The 22,893-nt window shown below is 34.0% G+C and overlaps 2 protein-coding genes across 4 annotated transcripts in view; one reads left to right on the forward strand and one right to left on the reverse strand.

Annotated features, from left to right (window-relative positions):
• Positions 1–204: 204 nt before the first annotated feature.
• The window catches only part of LOC132796957 (roundabout homolog 2), a 50,366-nt gene continuing 27,677 nt past the window's right edge, over positions 205–22,893 (forward strand). For all 3 annotated transcript variants that reach the window (XM_060808327.1, XM_060808329.1, XM_060808328.1), the window contains exon 1: positions 205–573. The gene's annotated coding sequence lies outside the window, so the exon portion shown is untranslated. The remainder of the gene's footprint in view (positions 574–22,893) is intronic.
• LOC132796859 (myb-like protein X) lies at positions 2,961–4,929 on the reverse strand. Its single transcript, XM_060808182.1, has 2 exons — positions 4,634–4,929; positions 2,961–4,575 (listed from the first exon to the last, which is right to left on the reverse strand). The coding sequence occupies exons 1-2, from the start codon at positions 4,859–4,861 to the stop codon at positions 3,139–3,141; spliced, it is 1,665 nt and encodes a 554-aa protein (XP_060664165.1). The 5' UTR covers positions 4,862–4,929; the 3' UTR covers positions 2,961–3,138.

A 22,893-nucleotide genomic window follows, 5' to 3' on the forward strand; every position in this document is an offset into this window, starting at 1 on the left:
TTGACGGTTGTGTTAGGTCCTCGGTGTTGTTATTGTTGCTTCCGTGTTCCGTTCTGTTCTGTTCTGTTGTTGTGCTATGCTGCTGTCTGTGTTCTTATCCTGCTGTGGCCCAATGCGAGCGTCGCTTAACGCTGCCAAGTTCAGTGCTCGGGCAACTTCCTAGCGCGTCGGTCGGTCATTGGGCGCCATCGCAGAAAGCAGAAAACAGAAAGCGCCAAAGTCAAATTTCAAATATTTCTGAGAGAGAGCAAAAGCTAAAGCGATTTCAAACAAAAATAATAACAAAAAAAAAAAAACAACGGACGTGTGCGATTATCGTTTCTTTACCGTTATAAAACGTTTCAAAGTGATTTTGTTGTGCTGCAAAAATCACACACACAAAAAAAGTGATCAAAAATCACCGAATTTTTCCTCAAGTTGTGAAGCATCATTTTCAAAATATTCGAGTGTGAAAAATACTGTTTATTTTTTTAAAGTGCTGAATTTATGTAATTTATTTTTTTTTTGAATGAAGAAGAATATAAAACAGTGTTGAAAAGCGTGTATTTTTAAATTGTTGCTTGAAAGCAAAAGGTAATTAAAGTGCTGTGAGCTGGAATTATTTTCGTTAATACATAATTAATAAACTACATATATGTTCTTGAAATTAAGTTTTTAAGCATAGCTAAGAAAATTAAACACTATGCGTTTAAAAAAGTTTTCATATACACTTCAAATAAAAGATCTCGAAAAAGATCTCTGTAAAAGTTTGAAAACTTCGCTCTTTAATCTTAAAGTCAACAAAGTTTTCGGTGCATCTTGGAGTCGACTCTTTGACTCTTTGCTTAAACACTCAACTTGTTACATTCAAGACGCGTCTGATTCATTCACTTGCTTGACTTCCTTCCTTACTTCCTTCCGCAGGTTGCGCTGCAAACTCGCATCACTTGCTTTGCTTTTCATCCTCATCTTTATTTTAAAGGGGTTTTTTTTTGGGAGGTTGGGGGATCAGCGTAAGGCAAAAAAAGATCTCGGGGCGCCCGCATTTCACATTCATTCTTCATCTTTTTAAACGCTGCCCAAGCGAATTTGTCGTGGCCATGCGAAAAAGTTTCCACTTTTACTTTGACAAGGGGAACGGATTGGGGGAATGGGGAATGGGGTAACAAAAGCGTTGGGCGGAGTTTTGAACCACTAAACTACCGACCATACCCCTTTCTGCCCGCCTCTCTTGTGCTCTTGGTGCTTGTCAAGTTTTTAGTCGCTGTGATTTATGTTTTATTAATATTAAAAGTGATTTATTAGCCATGAAAACGCGCCTCGCCTCGTCTACAAAAGTTAAAAAAGAACTTGAAGCTCGCCAGGTGTTGTCCTGCCTGCCATCCTGCCGGCTCGATGTCCTTGCCATTGGCGTTGCACATTGCACGCCTCTTTAATTACCGCACTCGCCTCTCATCTCTCCTCTCTGCGTTGCAGTTGTTTGTTGTGCAAGCGGAGGGGGGGATAAATGCGTTATCCTGGCGTTGTGCTCATTATCCTGGAGCCAACTTAAGCTAAACTGCACAACGAGATTAAAATTGTAAATGACAGGCAGACTGACAGCAGGCAGGACGAGGCAGGATGAAGCAGGACGAAGCAACAGCAGCTGCTCCTTTACAACTCAAAATACGTTCACAGTTTCTCTGTTTCTTGTTGTTACTGTTGTCATCGTTGTTGTGCTGAAGTTGTCCTTCTTTTTTGCAGGACATGAAGCCCGAGCTCGCTTCGTTTCGCCTGCGCCATTTGCCATCGCACTTTGTCGTCCTTTTTATAAATTAATTAATTAAATAAATTTTACACAGTCGCCACTTGCATTTCAACTCCTCCATGTGCGAGTGTGTGTGTGTGTCTGTATCTGTGTGTGTGTGTGTGTGTGTGTGCGTGTAGTACATTATCATTTTATGTGTGTGCAAGTCGAGATTCCGCATTAAAGCGCAGAGTGAAATGTGGAATGCAAACTGCGAAATGCATAATGAAAAATGGAAATCGAACATTTCTCCCGACTTTTCCGCGACATTGAAAAACGTTGACCAACAAAAATTGTGTCAGAAAACAAAAAATTAAAGAAATAATGCAAGCAGGAAAAGTGAAAAATAAAAGAAAATAAATCTCAATGCGATTGGTAAAGTTACAAAAGTTATAAAGATTAAGATTCCTTAATTCGGATGCCTTAAGCTAGCAGATAATACAGAAATTTAATTAATTAACATTTAGGAAAAGGCAATTTTAGAAATTGAAATTCTTAAATATCTACCAATAAAGCTGCTAATATTTCTTTTTTTATAATGATTAAAAAGTGATTAAAAAAGTGAAAAAACTCAAAATCTAATCTAAATATATTGAGCTATTATAAAATTGATGTACTTTTAAATTGGTTTATATTCATCTTAAAAAAAATACAAAAAATAAGATAAATTGATAAATTTTACTTTTTATTTTAAATATTAATTTTTATGTTTTTTTCAGAAAAGTAAGAAGTTACATTAAAATAAAAGTATAAAAAAAAATTACATTTTCCTCATAATTATTTATTTTTCCTTTCTTTTTTTTAGAAAAAATAAATTCTTTAATTTGCAGTTAAAATTGTAATTAAAGATAAATAAGATCAACTCTCAGAAAAGAACAACCAATATTTATAGATTTGCCACTTTTTATTCTAACTATTAATTTTTATTTTTCTTTTTTATTAGCATAGTAGAAAAAGAGCAGCTAAAGTGAAACTCAACTTTTCAGTAAACTCCTTAATTTCCAATTTAAAATTGTTTTCTAAAAACTTGAAACGTTATTTACTAACATTTAAAAAGAATTCAATTTATTTGATATTTTTACGTTTTCTATGACATTCAAAGCAGCAAAGGCTAATGAAAACAGCAATCAAATTCAAGTATTTACCCGCAAAGAAAAAAAACCATGTTTATAAAATAAATACAAATTGCTCAAAATGAAAGTTTTTTTGCTGAAGCGCACATTTAATAACATTTCGATAGACATATGCGAATGTTTGTTTTCATTTCTTGACTAGATGCAAAGTGCAAAACAAAAAATGGACAACAAAGTAAAATTCGGATTAAACAAAATGAAAAAAAAGAGCTTCACATTTCTGCATTTTCACAAATCAAATCAATCCTGTTTGCACCCCTTATTAAGCCATAAAAGTGAAATTCCAAGGAACAGGAAATACAAAAAAAACATTATAATAACAATTTCCCAATTCCAAAATGGCTTGTCTATGGGGGCCTCTCTTCTCTTCTTAACTCGCCGTGCACGAAATATCATTAGACGGATTAGATTACGATTCGAATGAGTGCGAAGCAAATCATTTAATTCCTGTCGCTTATTGCGATTTGTTGCGGAATCAACTTGACTACGATCAAGTGAATTTCCATTGCGATCAACTGGCTTCACAATGCATACTGGCAATGCTCGCAAACGTTGAATTCCGCGACTTGTTGAAGGTTGTTGATCATCTACAATTACAGAGCTTGATCCGAAGCTTCGTTCATTGCTTGTTGATGGCAAATCATCATCGCATAACTTTTCGTACATCGGCTCATCTCTAGCAACATTGCTTTGGCATTGAAGTGCGCTCACTGATGACGATTTGATGTATTGCTCACATTGAGAATCATCGCTTAACTCATTGCCAGATTTCTCGCATTCCGATCGAATTTCATTGAGTTTTTCATTCCGAGATTCCTTGACTAGTTCGTTGCGTGCTTCATTGTGTATTGCATTGAATTCTTCCGGTCCGGCTACATCGGCTTCATTGCTTGCTTCATTGTGTATTTCATTAAATTCTTCCGGTCCGGCCTCATTGTTTGTTTCATTGTGTATTTCATTGCATTCTTTCGGTTCGGCTTCATTGCTTGTTTCATTGCAAATGAATCTTGCATTGAACCTTTCATCGCTTGCTTTATCGCTTTCATCATCACGTTTTTCATTGATAGGTCGATCGCGTAATTCATTGCTTGCTTCATTGTGTATTTCATTGAATTCTTCCGGTCCGGCTACATCGGCTTCATTGCTTGCTTCATTGTGTATTTCATTAAATTCTTCCGGTCCGGCCTCATTGTTTGTTTCATTGTGTATTTCATTGAATTCTTCCGGTACGGCTTCATTGCTTGCTTCATTGTGTATTTCATTGCATTCTTTCGGTTCGGCTTCATTGCTTGTTTCATTGCAAATGAATCTTGCATTGAATCTTTCTTTTTCATTGATAGGTCGATCGCGTAATTCATTGCTTGCTTCATTGTGTATTTCATTGAATTCTTCCGGTCCGACTACATCGGCTTCATTGCTTGCTTCATTGTGTATTTCATTGCATTCTTTCGGTCCGGCTTCATTGCTTGTTTCATTGCAAATGAATCTTGCATTGAATCTTTCGTCGCTTGCTTTATCGCATTCATCATCACGTTTTTCATTGATAGGTCCATCGCATAATTCATGGTTTGTCTTATTTTGTATTCCATCGCGCATTTCATCACATGGTTCATCAATTATTTCCTCAGGTATATTATTGTGTTCATCATAATTGGTTTGTACCAAATTTGCATTTAACTAACGTTAGAGATTAATGAGTCAACTGAAATCAAGCTCATTTGCACATTTTACTTACGACGACACCAAAGTATTTCTTCCACATCAAGTAAAATAAAATGCCCAATAGAATGGCCCATAAAACGCTGAGCATCGACGAAAAATTGTTTGTTTGCGGCACTTCACCATCGTCATTATCAGCAATAGCGAATGGCAATTTGAGGAAACAAACGAGTTTCAAGAAAATATACAGCAGCCATGATTTGCGACTGTTGTTCCACAGCACTTGATCTTTAACTGAAGCCATATTTTCGAATAATCCAATGAATATTTTATTAAATGTTAAAATGATGCTTCTAGTTTGAAATGTGATTGTTGAATGAGGAACTCTCACGAGATGAATATGACAAATGCGTAACAATGCCTACTTGTTAGTTTCACTCGATTTTAGAACAAGTAAGAAAGTTATTATTTTCAAAATATACCGAAAATACTAAAAACATACTAAAAAATTTTATTTTTATCTGATCGCAACCAAATTTTCAGGAATCATAACTACTATAGTAATTATTGTATATACCAAAATTCGCAACTCTAGCTTTAAAATTAGGCTTGTTATTCGATTTTTTTGATTTGCGGGGCGTAAGTGGGCGTGGCAAAAATTTGAAACAAACTTGATTTGCGTGCAAACATAACAAATGCTGTCGAAAAAAAATTATAGCTCTATCTCTTATAGTCTCTGAGATCCAGTGTTTCATACTGACGGACGGACAGACGGACAGACAGACAGACAGACAGACAGACATGGCTAGATCGTCTCTTTATAGGGTCGGAGATGCCTCCTTCTACCTCTTATATACATTTCCTGTCGGCAAAAAGTTATAATACCCTTCTACCCTATGGGTAGCGGGTATAATTAATGACAACTCTGAATTAAAGTCTAGAGGAGGAACAATGCCTGATTTGATCTAGAATAGAATTGTTATTGATTAAAATCAAAAATTCAAAACATTAATAAACTCTTCAGCTTATTATTTGGAAATTAGTCGCGTTGAATGATGGCGATGATTAGTTAGCAAAAAAAGAAAACTAACGATGATAACGAAGAGAAATGCATTTGGTTCTGGCCTTGTTTTCGTTTTATTGCCCATATATTGGCAGCTGTTGCACTTGTTGTTGTTGCTTGTTGTTAGTTGTTGGTTGTTGGTTGTCGGCCTCGTCATGGGCGACGTGCATTAAAAACAAATTAGCATAAATTTTGTGGACCTCGCCTCGTGTGTGTGTGTTTGTGTTGAAAGGCTTTTGTTTTAACACATAATACAAAGCCGCAATTAAAGGCCAAACCGACTATGAAAATAGAATGAACTTCGTCTCTTTCCTTTCGCTCCCCTTTCTCCCCCTTTCGACCCCATTTTTGGAAGTAACATATGCGTCCCTGCAGTTGGTTTGTTGAGGCGAAATGCCAACAAAAGAAATTGAAACTGTAATTATGATGGAATTCAGGCGTAACAACAACAGCAACAACAACAACACGTCGCTGCACATTTCAGTTCACCCAGCTGCATACCCTGTAAATGCATCACAGTGCACTGGGTATGCACAGCAGCAACTTTAAATTAAATGTAATAACAAATTAACATTAATTGCGTGTCGCTTTTACAGGGCATCTGCTCGTCGTGTTGCAATTATTTGTACATAATACCAGTGTAATGTGTGTATTTTAATTTTTTTTTTTACTTTCTTTATGCTGTTCACGCATCGTATGCGTAATATGAGCCATGAACAAAGCATGAGCTGTGTGATCCCAGCTGCTCCTGCTTTTTTTTACTATATGCAAATGCATATAAATCACAACTCGATACAGGGCAAACAAAAGAGCAGTGAGAGAGAGAGAGAGAGAGAATGAGAGAGAGCGAGAGCGAGAGAAAGGAAGCTAATAAATGACGTGTCACAGCGAAGCGGAAATAAACACAATTAAAAACGCATCAGCGACGAAATGCCACATAAAGTGCAAAACACACACATAGAGAGAGAGAGAGAAAGAAGAAAGAAGATTAAAGAAATGTTGAAGGGTTAAGTCAGTAAAAGCCAAAGTAGAGAAAAATACACAAATTAGATGAAGATATTTTGGACCAAAAAACCTAAGTTTAGTGTTAAATTGGCTCAAGGGTAAAGAATTGAGAAATGGAAGATAAGTAATTAATACACAGAGAGGGAAAAATCTAGGTTAAAAAGTAAATTGCATATCTTGATTTAAGATTAAAAAAAAAAAATCTTATTTAATGATTCAAATCTGGAATTAAAAATTATTGTAGATGGAAAGGAAGAATGCAAATTTGTATTCAAAAAATTTGCAATCTCAAAACAAAGCTTGAAATAAAATTTCAAGATTAAAAATCAAGAATGTTTTATTTTAGATTGTAAAGTAGATTTGCAAACGAACGAAATCAACGAAATACGATCAATTAAAAGAAAAAGAAAAAAGAAGTCGAAATAATTATGCTTATTGAATCAAATCAATTCTTTGCAAATCTTTTACGCTTAAAGTTTCGGCTGAAAACAACTTAAGACCCATAAAAATCTCTTTAAATATGCTTTAAGAATCTACAAACACAACTTTTGCCATAAAGGGTCAAAAAATTTGTTGGGTTTCTTCACTATTTTTTTTGGTCTTTTCTGTTTCTGCCTTTTCATTCCGCTTGCAATTTTATTACTCTTCTCCCAATACTGTTGTTGTTGTTATTGTTGTTATTTTTGTTGTTGCTGCCCTCAACATTTTATGGTTACTTGTGATTCGGAAGGTCTGAATTGGTCGTCTACCTGTCTGGGCCACAAATACTGAGAGACACAGCGACACACTCAGGTGGTGCTCAATGTTTCCCACTTGCTTTCCTTCCTTCTTTCACTTTGCTGCATTTCCAGTTGAAATTGCATTTTTGCTTTGCTCACCACGCGACGTATGCGTAATGTGCAAAAAGAGAGACGCAACTCAACGCAACGAAACAAAATGAAACGAAGCAGAGACCAAAGAACAGTTGTAAAAGTTGCGGATGGACTAACAAATTGCCCCAGCTATTGCTTTAATGTGCCTCAACCATTACAAATTGTTAAATCGTGGTGAGAACTCACCTTTCTCCCGCTCTCTCTCTCTCTCTCTCTCTGTCTCCGACCTTTTATTCTCTCACTCGCAGTTTAAATTGCCACCCCATTAGCTAAAATACTTGACCAACCTCACAGCGAATCCTTTCAAAACTCTTTTGCAACAATTGCAATTTAATCAAACCTTACAACTGATTGCTTAAGAACTGGCAACAAAAACTCAACAACTTGTTACGACTTTCAGTTGCAGTTGCTGCATAATTGTAATTTAAATTATTATATAATTTTTCAATTGATACATACTTAAATAATCTTCTAATAGCAAATAGAAACCCCAGGAATATAGAATAACATTAGAATATTATTTATACTTTTAAGTTCTCAGTATTATATGTTATTAATACTGCGATTACGTCAAAATAATCCAAAACAATTATTGTTATTAATTTAAATTATTATTCAAATTGTTTACTAACAAATTTACAAATTTAAAATTGAAGAAATACTAAATGTATTGGATTACTATTTATATTTCTCAGAATTCTGTCTTGTTACAGTATAATTTTGCAGTATTTTTTTGGTATATAAGCAATGAATTAAAATAATAAAACGAGTGGAATATAATTTATATTTTTTAGTATACAATTCTGTTTTGTTTCAGTATATTTTTTCAGTATTTTTAGTAAATTGACAACGCAGAGATAAATTAAAAGAATTGGATTATTATTTATATTTCTCAGTATTCAATTATGTTTTGGTTGCAGTATGTTTTTGCAGTATTTTTTAGTATGCAGGCAATGAAGCAAAAAAATATAAATATATTACAAATAATTAATATGGTAATTTCTATTCGGATACTAAAAGAATTCATTACTACACCAAATTAAACTAGGTGAATATATAAAAAGACAGTATTTTTTTTAGTAAATTACTAAAAGTATTCATTTCACCAAATTTAACCAATTACTATTCCATTTAATGCAGTATTTTTAATACAGCATTTTGTTTTAATACCACCAACAATAAATATTATTTTATATTTTAATAAAAAAAACAGTTGAATAAATTGAAAGAATATAAGATACATGACAATGTTATTTCTTCATCTACGAATTCTCTAATTTTTTAGGGTTTTTTCCACCTAGATTTACATTCTTGCAACACAATTGACAAACGTAAGATTTTGTCAATTGATTGGAGTGTGTCCTTGTTCATGTTCGTGCTCTTGCCACACTTGTTAGCAGCAGTGGGGCAACACTTTCGTTTCTCATTCGTATTCGTATTCGTATTCATTTCGTTTGGTTGCATGCAACCTTGCGTTGGGGCTTCGACTGTGGCACATTAAGTTGTTGCCAGTCTTGTTTGCCAGTTGTCTTGTCTTTTTATTGTTTATACATATTTGAATGCCTAATCAAAATGCCAAGAGTCTTCCCAGCTCGTTTAGGCTCAAGTTGATGTCGCGCTTTATGCTATATTTGCGTTTCGTAACACTCGTAACCGCCATGCAAATGTTGTGTAAATGATCTGCTCATGTTGCCTTATTGCATCTAAACATGCATGTGAAAAAAGGCGAAGCACATGAGCACCCTTGAGGATATAGAGTGCCTAATCAAAGCACTCACATGTCACGGCAGGGCTTAACTAGAAACAAAGTATTCGACATTGAATTCAAAAACAAAAAACAAAAACATCCCTCAGCAAAGATATTCCTTATATACTTTACAGAGTATTAACTAGGCTATAAATTGATTTATAAATAGAAAGTACTAAGTGAAGTACTTGGTTTCATCATAGAGTACATCTAATATCCATCGACAAATATATTTATGAATATATCGAAATGATTTATGCATTGCAATAATAGTAATAAATATACGATTACGCAAAGCTTGTTTTATATCAATCAATATAGAAGACTCCCATTATTTTTGTCAATATTAAAGTAATATTTCAAATGTTTCAACTTACAGATTTGGAGAATTAAATGTTTGATTCATACATCTGAAAAATGAAAAATAAAAGAATTAAGGATTTGAGTGAATATTTTACTATAACAGAAATTAATAGAATTGGAATTTGAAACTGAAACTGAAACTGAAACAATAAAGAAAACTACAGTCGAATGTATTCCTAAAATATACTAAATTTGTATATTGAAAAAATACTAAAATATACCCAAACTGTGTATGCAATCGAGGTGTGGTATTATTCTTAAAATATACTAAATTTGAATATTAAAAAATAGTAAAATATACCAAAAGCTATATATCGTAAATCGATAAACAAAACATGCATGATATATCATAAACATACTACAAATTTAACAAATGGTATATTTGGTATATTGATATAGTACTGCATTAAAAATATACCATAGAGTACAAAATATGACAGATTGTTATATCCTGCGGTATAAAACGATTTCTTGAATAACCTAATTTCAAGACCTTGATTGAATTGAGGTGAAATTATATTGCATAAACTTATCAATTTAAAGATCTTCAAATCAACAAGTGAAATAGTGACCTTTAATTAATATTCATAATAAATTCATCTGCTTTTCAATTGAAAATTCTCCTAATAGTGATAAATAATCGTAAAATAATCCAATATACAGTTATTAAGCACTCACGATTCAAGTTCAAGTTGAATTCACGCTGCACTCGAAGAAAATTTCAATTTGTTTCAATTTTAATGACTATCGAATTGCGGCTTCTATTGACGGTGGCAGCTCTGCAGACGGCAGCCAGGGTTGCCAACACACAAACAGACACACACACACACACACACACAGAGATAAGGGGGCCAAAACAATATTGAAATTTTCATTTGATTCATTTCGATTTCGCTTATTCAAATTGTCAATTCAGTTTGTTCATTAGATTCATTTGGTGACTGTCTGAATGGTTGAGTTTGACTGCGAGTTTCGAGCTTCGAATGTGTGAGTGTGAGTGTGAATGTGAGTTCGAGTGAGTACACTCACAGATTATAAATAATATGCGAAAATAGTCGAAATTGTGTTGTTGTGGGGTGCAGTTGTTGTTATTGCCGCTGCAACTGGTCATGAAATTTAATTAAAACGCTTTGCCTTGGCAACTCCACCAACAAAATAAAGGGAGGAGTTTTACACAGACGAAAAGCAGCAAATTCTGGTTTGAGAATGGTTGGCGACAGCGACAGCGACAGGGAGAGGGAGAGGATTAGAGAATGGTTTGAAATTCTTTTGCACGTTCCTCGCGGCATTCGTTCGCTTTGTCATCAATTTAAAAATTTTGTCACAACCCTTTTCAACTGACAAAATCGGACAACATGCAATTCACATGCACGCACACACACATTCATGCGTGTGTTCTTACACCCGGTAATTTAAGGGAAAAAGAGTTTGACAGTCTAGCAACTATAAATAAAAACAAGTAAGAAAGTTACAGTCGAGTGTGCTTATTGTATATACCAAAATTCGCAACTCTAGCTTTAAAATTACGCTTGTTATTCGATTTTTTGATTTGCGGGGGCGGAAGGAGGCGTGGCAAAAATTTGAAACAAACTTGATCTGCGTGCAAATATAACAAATGCTGTCGAAAAAAAATTATAGCTCTATCTCTTATAGTCTCTGAGATCCAGTGTTTCATACGGACGGACGGACAGACGGACAGACGGACATGGCTATATCGTCTCAGCTGTTGACCCTGATCAAGAATATATATACTCTATAGGGTCGGAGATGCCTCGTTCTACCTTCCACCCAATGGGTAGCGGGTATAAAAAAGGCAATAAGGTGTGGTAAATTTTGTTCTTGATTCGTTTTAAGTAAAATTAAATCAACAAAAGTAAAACATGTAAGGAAGCTACAGTCAAGTGTGCTCGACTATGAAATACCCGCTACTCATTTTGAAAGAAAGCAAAATAGTGAAGCGTTATTCTTAAAATATACCGAAATGATATATCATAAACATACTACAAATTTAACAAATGGTATATTTGGTATATTAATATAGTACTGCATTAAAAATATACCATATAGTGCAAAATAAGATAGATTGTTAGACAAATTAATATATAATTGGTTTCTTGATATTTAAAATATACCACAGAGAGTGAAATATACCAGATTATCAGCCTAAGTAATGCGTTTTTGCCCATACAAAAATATTTCTTCAATATTAATGCTTAGGTAGAATATTTCAAAGTCGAGCACACATTATTTTTGGAAGCTGTTGCTTGTTGTGTGTGTGTGTGTGTGTGAGTGTATGTGAGTGGTGTGTGTGGTGTGTGTGACATGAGTAGCCAGCGATTGTTGGCCAAAGCAGCCATGATTGAAGCACTACGCACTGGACACATAAACTCACACACACACACATACTTATGCACTTTTGGCGGCTACATGAAAAAGGATGTGTCGTAGCGACTCAGTTGACTCATTGCACAGTGCAATAGTAGAAATAGATATAGGAATTGAAATTGGAATTGGAATAGAAATAGAAATAGGAATAGAAGTAGAAGTAGCAACAAAATCAACTGTGGACAGTTGAACGTTTTGTCTTTGTCTTTGTGGCATGGAATGCGATTCAGCTATTTGTGGCATTTGCCACACATTTACGCACACTCACATTTACATATGAGTGTATTCACATCATTCACACCACTGACTTCTTGTCATTTCTCTCTCGCTCTCTCTCTCTCTCTTTCTTTGGATGGTATGCTGGCAATGCGTGTGTCCTTTTGAGCAGCACATGAATGCGTTGGCACTTGCCACTAGCCACTTGCTACTTGCCACTTGCCACTTGCCACTTGCCATTTGCCACATGCCACTTGCTGTTATGCCACACAATGCCGCTTGGCCCCTTGGGACTTTTGACCCTCGACTATTCAGCATTCAGCTTCTCAGCCAAAGCTGTGACTACAACGTCGCAGCAAAAGCGACGACGATGCCGCCATTCATGCCCCCGCCTCGGGAAAGTTGCTGCACCTTTACACCTTCGAGTAATCTACTGCAGCAACAGAAGAAGCTATTGCGAATACGCCTAACTACCATTTTGGATGTTTATTTATATTATAATCAAACTCATAAATCAAGCATTACTTAAATTAGTTCGCATATTTTGAATGTAGTACTATATCAATGTACCAAATATAGACTTTGGTATATTTTTAGTACTTTTAAGGTATTTTCAGTATATTTTAAAAATAATATCGATTTACAAAACATAGCCTTTGGTATATTATACCGTATATAGTATTTATTATAAACTGCAATAGGGGCTTAATTGCTTTGGCTGACAATTTGGTATGTTCAGTACTCTTTGGTATATTTTGAATGTTGTACTATATCAATGTACCAAACATAGCATTTGGTATATTTTTTAGTACTTTGAAGGTATTTTCAGTATATTTTAAAAATAATATGTATGAATATAGAATAATATCGATTTACAAAACATAGCCTTTGGTATATTATACCGTATATAGTATTTATTATAAACTGCAATAGGTATGTTTGGTATGTTCAGTACTCTTTGGTATATTTTGAATGTAGTACTATATCAATGTACCAAATATAGCCTTTGGTATATTTTTAGTACTTTTAAGGTATTTCAATATAGAATAATATCGATTTACAAAACATAGTCTTTGGTATATTATACCGTATATAGTATTTAATATAAACTGCAACAGGGGCTTAATTACTTTGGCTGACAATTTGGTATGTTCAGTACTCTATGGTATATTTTGAATGTTGTACTATATCAATATACCAAGTATGCGTTTAATTGCTAAAACAAGATGTACTTTAAAAAGCCCTTATTTGAAGTTAAGCCATTGAAATTATGGTTTAAACGTTAAACGTTAGAATCAAGCCATATTTTGATTGATTCCCCAATTTAAAATCCAATTTTATTTGTCTGTTGTTATAAATATGTTTTTGTTCTAAAAATATTAATTGAAAAATTGCCACAATAAAGGAACATTCACAGCGCAAGAATTGATAGGAAATGCTTAGATTAATAACGTAAATTAACTGATAAATCAAATCAACAAATTGAAATGTGTTTCGATATGAATAATACAACTATTAATACTATATAAGAAAAATTCGCGCTGGAGTCGATTTTGATTGCAGTTTAAAAATAGAAAAAGCTTGACAAACAAAAAAACGAAAATATTTTTGTGGCAAAATAAATGATTTGTTCGATTTGATTAATACCAAAAAATGTTTGATAAAGCGGAATGAATTGGCATTTATTTCGACTATGAATATGAATAATTGTTAGGAGATGACATGAAGTTGATTTTCGTTGCAGTTCGAGATAAAAAAATTTCAGAGAATTTATGGAAAGAAATTTCGTTGCGAAAGAAATATTTATTCGATTCGATGAATAGATTGGAATTAATATAATATTATTGTTATGAATGTGCCAATATTTTATATATTATAATTGGAAAAACAAACGTGACCGTATTTAGTTTTAATTATGCTTCACTTTGTTGTATGGTCACACTTGAAAGTCTTAACAGTCTTTTTAGCTGTACATTCAGTGTGGATAAATGCGCAACATTATATTAGATATATTAGAAAGTATATTGACAAATAAGTAATAATTTTGAATACTTGATTCGAGGTTGTTAATTATAACAAGAAATACAAATAGAAAGCCGACAACAATGATTTAATCGATTCGATGAGCTAATAAATCAATATTGGAACTTTGGTCGTTATAAATATTTGACTTTGATTCAAAGATTCTTTGGAACATTTGCAAACTTATTAAGCTGCTTAGTTGCCGCTGTTGCTGTTGCTGTTGCTTACAACATCCTCTCTCTGCTTGTGTCATAAGCTTTTTGCCTTGTCCGAAGTTTATGCAACACGTTGCAAAATTTTGAGTGGCGCCTCGAGGAGCGGCTATGCAATGCACTTTTGTTACACGCTGACGAGCATTTGACAGCATTTGAGCAATGTTGACAACATTCAGCTACATTTAACATTTCGCCCAGGCACAACCACAAGCAACAATGTGTGTGTGTGTGTGTGTATTCGGTTGTGTTCTGTGCTGTTTGTGATGTGTTCTGTATTCAGGAAAGTGAGAAGAGACACTTGTCCCAGCATCCGGATTGTGTATATGCGTCTGCATTTCAGGCGTACGTGTTTTCCAGACGACAGTTAATTTCCTATGTGATATTTGCTGTTAATCTAATAAATTTGCACGTTGAATAAAATCGACAGTCAGTCAGTCAGTTAGTCAGGAATGAACTGAAATGGCATCGCACAACTGACAGTAGAGACTTGATTTTGATTTTAATTTAACACAACGACTGCGTGTCCTCCTGTTGCATGTTTCTCTGGACATTGTTGCTCACGCTTAATCTCGAAATTAATCTCGTTTAGCCTATAAACTGCAAGCAGCAGCAGCAGCAGGAACAGATACAGATACAGATATGTATTTGTTTTGTGGAGCAACACACAGCTGACATAAGTAACTCCCCTGTAATCCTTTTGTCACAGTTCGTGACTTTCAAGCTTGACAAAAATACAAAAAATACAGCAAAAAAAAAACACATGTGAGAGCAGAAAATGCAAAAAGGTGGCCAAAAAGTTACCGCTCATAAATTCCGTTTTCAGTTGTTTTGCCAACTACTGTTGCTGCCTTTTAGAGCAGATTAAGTAACACTCAACCGTTTTCCTTCTTTTTTTTGTTGCAAATGTCGTATTCTGGACACGAGAGCTTAAGGCTAATGGAATAGAGTGCAAGACTACATCGAAGATAACAACGAGCGTAAAGTTAAAAGAGCTGACTGCTGCTATGGTAGAACATTTACAAAAATAAGCTAATGGAATAATCATTAAATAAGCTCGAAGAAAAGCGCTTATTAACATTTGCAATTTAATTGTAATTCAAAAGTGTAATTGACAATCTGGTATATTTTGTGTGCAGTACTGTTTCAATATACCAAATATATCCTCTGGAATATTATAGTATTTATAGTATATTCGTCACACTGTTTTGCTCTCCTCCTTAGTATTAATTCTTTTAAAGACTTCACCATTAGTTAATTTGAATCTGGTATATTTTGCACTCTATGGTATATTTTGTGTGCAGTACTGTTTCAATATACCAAATATAGCCTCTGGTATATTATAGTATTTATAGTATATTTGTCACACTGTTTTGCTCTCCTCCTTAATATTAATTTTTTTTTAAGACTTTACCATTATTTCAATTGCAATTCAATTGTAATTCAAAAGTGTAATTGACAATCTTGTATATTTTGCACTCTGTGGTATATTTTGTGTGCAGTTTCAATATACCAAATATAGCCTCTGGTATATTATAGTATTTATAGTATATTCGTAACACTGTTTTGCTCTCCTCATTAATATTAATTCTTTTAAAGACTTCACCATTATTTCCAATAATAATTTGTATCAACAAATCGACTTATAATTTTGCCTCTTCCCAACGCGATTTTCTATTACTTTTAACCAAATATTTAGTCAACAATTGAATTATATATTGCTGCTCTAACTAAAAACTGAAAACTCCACTCCAATAACTCAACTCATAAAATACACCAGAGAACCACAAGCAAAAACTCAATGAACCATAATTCGAACCTGTTATTGAGACTGAGAGAGAGTTGCAGCAAGTCAATTACAAGGCTAGAATCAAAGGTTTGCATACCTGGCTAGCTGGTGATAACAATAATCCTTGACAAGCCATAAACATCTTAGCGAATAAAAAATGCACAAAAAAAAAAAGGAAAACCGACTACAAAAGCGGCTCAAAAGTCGATTTGAATGCTTTTGTGTCATGTCGTGTCGTGTGTCCGCATTTCATGCTTTCGCTTTCGCTTTGGTTTTTCTTTTCTTTCTTTTGATACCCGCTACCTATGGGATAGAAGGGTATTATACGACTTTGTTCCTGCAGTAAAGAAGGAAGTTTCTTCGTGTCTTACTTGCTTTGGCTGACAATCTAGTATATTTTGTGCTCCATGGTATATTTTAAATGTATTGCTATATCAATATACAAAATACAGCTGTTGGTATATATTTAGTATTTTTGTGCTTCTGACAATTTGTTATATTTTATACTCTATGATATATTTTAAATATATTAATATGCCAATATTCCAAATAAAGTAGTAACTATTGCAAAAATACTAAAATATACCGAATATACAATTTGGTATATTACAGTATTTTTTGTAATAGTTGATTTGTCTGATAATCTGTTATATTTTGATATATATTAATATGCCAATATTCCAAATAAAGTAGTAACTACTACAAAAATACTAAAATATACTGAATATACAATTTGGTATATTTCAGTATTTTTTTGTAATAGTTGATTTGTCTGATAATCTGTTATATTTTGATATATGTTAATTTGATATATATTAATATGCCAATATTCCAAATAAAGTAGTAACTACTACAAAAATACTAAAATATACCGAATATACAATTTGGTATATTTCAGTATTTTTTGTAATAGTTGATTTGTCTGATAATCTGTTATATTTTCATATATATTAATATGCCAATATTCCAAATAAAGTAGTAACTACTACAAAAATACTAAAATATACCGAATATACAATTTGGTATATTTCCGTATTTTTTGTAATAGTTGATTTGTCTGATAATCTGTTTTATTTTGTCAAATAGCCTTCGGTATTTTGCGGTATTATTAATTTGGTATATTTTAAGAATAAATCCGCACTTTTTCGCTTTTATTCAAAGTGGATAGCAGATATATCACAGTTGAGCACGCTCGACTGTAGCTTTCTAACTTGATTTTTTTTTTTTTTGTTTGCTGTTGTTGCTGTCAGCTTTCGTTTTCATTGGCCCAGGACATATCCGGTTGCCCTCCGTCTTGAACGCGAGTTCTCTCCCCTCTGGCCAAAAGCGCATAAGCAGCTAATTCGTTTATTATTTTTATTGTTGTTCCGTTGACATTATTTACGTAAGCTACTTGTCAGCTTTTCACTTTGTGAGCACAGTTCATCCCTTCGTCCTTCGTCCTTCGTTCTGCACATTCTTGGCGTTTTATGTCCGCAGGCCGAACCAAGGCTGCTTTATAATATTCATTTCCATTTTATTTGCCCATTTACAAGTTACAATCTTTATGCTCTCCCTTTCGCTCCCTTTCAGTCGTTATCCTTTCGCTACTTATCCTTTTTTCGGCCTGGGACCAAAACTTGTGTGGGGGCGAAGTGAAAGGAAGTTCACAACGGTTCGCTGGCCTTTTGCAAAGAGTTGAATGCTGAGTGTTGACTGTCGGGTTTATGCCTTTATTTGGCACTTGATGGCAATGGCTTTTTGCCCCCACTCCGCCCCACTCCTCAAACAGCCAAAAGGATTGCACATTAATAGACTGAGTTATTGATACAGCTTATTAAATAGCTGCTCAAAGTGTGACACAGCAACAACAACAACAACAAGAGCAACTCAATGTGAATTACAAGTTAATTGGAAACAAGGAAAATAATTACATTTCCAGCTGAGGAAACTTATTTAATCTTCATTTGATATGCCATAAAAGCAAACAGCAACAACAATAGAGAGATACTTCCTCATTCACTTAATAGAACTATAGATCTTATGGCTTATTTATTTCGTCGTTGAACAATGAAAACTTCTTTGAAATGTGCAAAATTTATGGATGATATCATAAATTTTAGAAAATTACATGTGAAGGGAAGAAATTTTAGTAAGGAAATTAAATAACACAAAAAAAACCAAAATACTTAAGATGATAAGAAAGCTTATTATATTCTGTGTGGTATTTTTGGTATTTAATGTAGTAATCAATAATAGTACTAAGAGTATTCGTAAATACTGAAAATACACAAAATAATTGAACATAATTAAATAACACTAAATAAGAAACAATAATACTTAAGATGATCACAAAGTAAAAGTTCAATTTGAGAGCTTAGTATATTCTATGTGGTATTTTTGGTATTTAATGTAGTAATCAATAATAGTACTAAGAGTATTCGTAAATACTGAAAATACACAGAATAATTGAACATAATTAAATAACACTAAATAAGAAACGAAAATACTTAAGATGATCACAAAGTGAAAGTTCAATTTGAGAGCTTAGTATATTATGTGTGTGATAGTTTCATGATATTTTAGCTATTAAACAATAATATTTTTCTAAGAAAAATCTATAAATACTGGGAATAATTCAACACAATTAAATAATTCTAACAAAAATAGAAATACATAAGATGTCAAACAAGTTGAAGTTCAAGTTGGGTGATATTTAATGTAGTAAACAATAATAGTACTAAGAGTAATCGAAAATACTGAAAATACAGGGAATAATTGAACACAATTCGTTCAAGTTAAAGTAGTTCCAACTAATTTTCAATGTGAAGTCCAAGCGTTTTAAAGGGTCAAAACTAAACTGCAGTTGCATTGAAGACATCTTTAGTTGCCGCAGAGTCGTGTAAACGAGTCAAAGCGAAAGGATGCGAGTGGAAAATTCAGAATGCGAATGGGAGTGTGCAGCAGTTATCATCAACGAACGGGAATAGTAGTTATCAATGGATGGATAAAGGCAGACAGAGGAGACAGCGAAAGTGAGAGAGAGATGGAGAGAGAGAGTTAACTGTAAAGCCAAGCGTCAGTGACACAAACCCCAAACAAACCAAATCGAGAAAGAAGCAATCGACAGTCGCTAAAATGCCAGAAAATGTCCGCCAGACACTAAGCTCGCTAAAGCACTCCAATTAGAGCAACACTGCGGCAAAGGCGGTGGCGGAGGCGGGAAGCGGGAGGGCGTGGCAAAAAGACAACAACAAAAAAAGAACACTGAGAGAGAGAGAGAGAATAGAGAAGATAGCGAGGGGGACGTGCAAATAAAAATATGACATGCTGAGTGTTGCCGTTGCACAGAGAGTCAAAGATAGACGCATGCATATAGAGGAAAATTTCATGGGTTGGGAAGGCAGAGATTCAGTTGACAGTTGAGCACTCATGCATATGCAAGCGTATGTGTGTGTGTCTGTGTGTGTGTGTGTATTCGAGGCTGCAAGTGTGACAATTGCGCCGCTGGCTATGACTGCTCATTTACACTTTTGCACATGTCCAGAGTTGTGAGTCCTGAAGTCTCGTGTCTGAGTTCTGAGTTCTGAAATCCTCTCAAAATCTGTCGCATCAGCAGAAACACAACGTTGACACAACGAAAGCGAAGAGGACCCTGGAACTAAGCTTTAGTCTATTATATTTATATATGTATGTATGGTATGTTTTCCCCTCCCCATTCACCGCCTCCGCCTTATACAAATACAGTTAGTTGACGCTTGGCAAGTTTCTGCTGACCAGGACAACGAAGCAGTTATAGTAGCTACAATTTTTGGTTTCAGCTAAAGGCGTGGCATTTGCCCCCCCACCCAGGTCAACAGAGTGTGTGTGCGTGTGTGTGTGTGTCTGTGTGTTGCACGTTTCACTGTTCGATGGTCAGTTGTCATTTATTTAACCTCTTGCCCCTTGCTTGCGTCCATGCTATGCCAATGTTTCACTGTGTTTAATTTAGTTTACTTTCAAGCAAAACTTCTCCCGCATTCCCAAGTGTGTAATTTTAAATGTCAGCAACAATAAACACACACACACACACACAAACTCCATAATGTGTGTTTTGTTTGTGTGTCTAGCAGTTTTTGCTCTGACCCTGATTTACTTTAAGTTCATCGCAGCCAACAAACAAGAAAAAACAACACAACACAAAACGAAAAACGAGTCTGGACAGGAAACGAAATTTAAGAATCGGTTCGCAAATAGCAAAGAGCTTTTACTGAATTTAATTGCAGCAAATAGAATGTAAATAAATACCAAGTAACTACAAACATAATATAATTGGCTTGCTCTGCAATTGACTTGTTCACTGAACCGCTTCTGCAAATTGTTTCGCAAAATGTCTACTAAGGAAAACTCGAGCATGTTTCTATTTGCATGTTCGAAAAATTAAATAAATAAATATTTCAAATGCAGAAACGATTTACTTAAAGAAAACATTCTAATACTAAATTTGTTTTAAAATGTTCTCCAATTTCTCTGTTCAAATTAATTCGTATTCAAATTTCAACTATATATTTATGACTATTTTGCACGAAACAAGTAAGAAAGCTACAGTCGAGTGTACTCGACTGTGAGATACCCGCTACCCATTTTAAATAAAAGAAATATATTTTGCGGTATTATTCTCAAAATATACCAAACATACTGCAAAAATACTAAAAATATACCAAATGGTATATGTGGTATATCGGTGTTGTACCTCATTCAAAACATACCTTAGACGGCACAATATACCAGATTATCAGCCAAAGCAACTAAGACCCCTAGTAACTAGGCATTTTTGCCCATACAAAAGTATTTCTTTAATAACTTCCATCGCAACCAAATTTTCAGGAATCATAACTATTATAGTAATTATTGTATATACCAAAATTCGCAACTCTAGCTTTAAAATTACGCTTGTTATTCGATTTTTTTTATTTTCAGGGGCGGAAGGGGGCGTGGCAAAAATTTGAAACAAACTTGATCTGCGTGCAAACATAACAAATGCTGTCGAAAAAAAATTATAGCTCTATCTCTTATAGTCTCTAAGATCTAGGTGTTCATACGGACGGACGGACAGACGGACATGGCTAGATCGTCTCGGCTGTTGACGCTGATGAAAAATATATATACTTTATAGGGTCGGAGATGCCTCCTTCTACCCGTTACATACATTTCCTGTCGGCACAAAGTTATAATACCCTTCTACCCTATGGGTAGCGGGTATAAAAACCAAAAATGCAACAGAATTGAATTATCTTGACATTTTCTGAGAGAATCTGTGCAAGTTAAGAAATTCCTTTTATTGTAACGAATACAAATAATATAGTATACATATGTATGTGCAAAAATTATGAAATGCAGTCATGTACAAGCTGAGAGCTAATGGAGCAACAACGTCTATGTGTGTGTGTGTGTGAAACAAAAACGTAGCCATGGCAATTGAAACAATTCCATCACATCATAATTTATGAGTTAGGCATTTTAAATATGCAAATCTCGTATGCAAAACAAAACGACCAACGAACAACACACATAACTAATAACTATCACAAAAAAGAAAAATGCATTTCGAGTACGAGCGTGAATTGTGAGAAAAACAATTTCATCATAACTCGACTCGTTTTGATCGGTTTAAATTCTTATGCAAGTCTCATGGGCAGCATGGCAAAATAAATACAGAATTTTTGGCCATTTCTTTGTCATTCAGATTGAGGCTTTCTCGTATTGATTCGCTTGCTTCGCTTACATCACAATGGCCTTTCACTTCACTTTGGCTATCAATTAGTAAAAAGTGAAATTTTCATTTTCAGTCATCATATGCAGCACGTGTGTACATAGACTTAAAGGCAGTTGGCCAACATTCATGTTTCTTTGCTTCAGCCTTTTGCCTGTCGAATTTTGAACTTAACTTGACTTGAAGAAGCATCGAAGTTGCAATGCTCTTAATCACAGTATGTTTATGATTAGTTGAACGACTTTTTGAACGTTTTTACTTATGATGGAAAATACAGTCTTAGTGCACAATAAAATTATACAAATATAATATAATATATAACATATTTACAAATGTAATAATCACAGTTTGATTTTGATTATATGGACTTTAACATAATATTGATTTATCAGCATTTCTACTTATGTTGAGAAATACAGCAAATTATTCAAATTATCAATATTTGTTAACCAATTTCTGTTATATTTGTTGTGTTTACTAACTTTAATTTAAAGCCACTTATTTCCATTCTTACCCTGCTTTATTAAACGATCAAATTATGCAAACTTTATAGATGGTGTATGATATTTAACCTCCTAGCTCTAACCACTTGGCTTAGTTTATCTAATGTTTGACTTGATAGTGCAATAAATCACTTGATTTCTTTCAGCGATGTAGTACTAAATGAATGTGAAAAGTATAAAAGAAAGTTCACAATCACATCCCTGAATAAAAACCCAACCTTTTTACACTTTGAATAATACAAACTAGTTTGAGTAAAAATGGCCTCCTGGCTATTACCATTTTAACATATCTGTGTATTGAGAATTCGTCAGTCAAAACCCAGCCAAAGTAGCTTACTTACAAATTTCAGACTCTTGACTATCATCATTTGATCTGTGCATTGATAATCCGTCAGTCAGTCAGTCAATCCTTAATTGTTACTTAAGTT

This window comes from Drosophila nasuta, chromosome X (assembly GCF_023558535.2).
Source record: "Drosophila nasuta strain 15112-1781.00 chromosome X, ASM2355853v1, whole genome shotgun sequence".
Classification (NCBI taxonomy): domain Eukaryota; kingdom Metazoa; phylum Arthropoda; class Insecta; order Diptera; family Drosophilidae; genus Drosophila; species Drosophila nasuta.

Bases quoted from the DNA above. Each gene is read 5' to 3' on its own strand.
- LOC132796859 (XM_060808182.1), bottom strand. From the start codon at position 4,861: ATGGCTTCAGTTAAAGATCAAGTGCTGTGGAACAACAGTCGCAAATCA. The intron at 4,576-4,633 runs GTAAGTAAAATG...CTCTAACGTTAG, and splicing joins AGAAATACTTTGGTGTCGTC to TTAAATGCAAATTTGGTACA.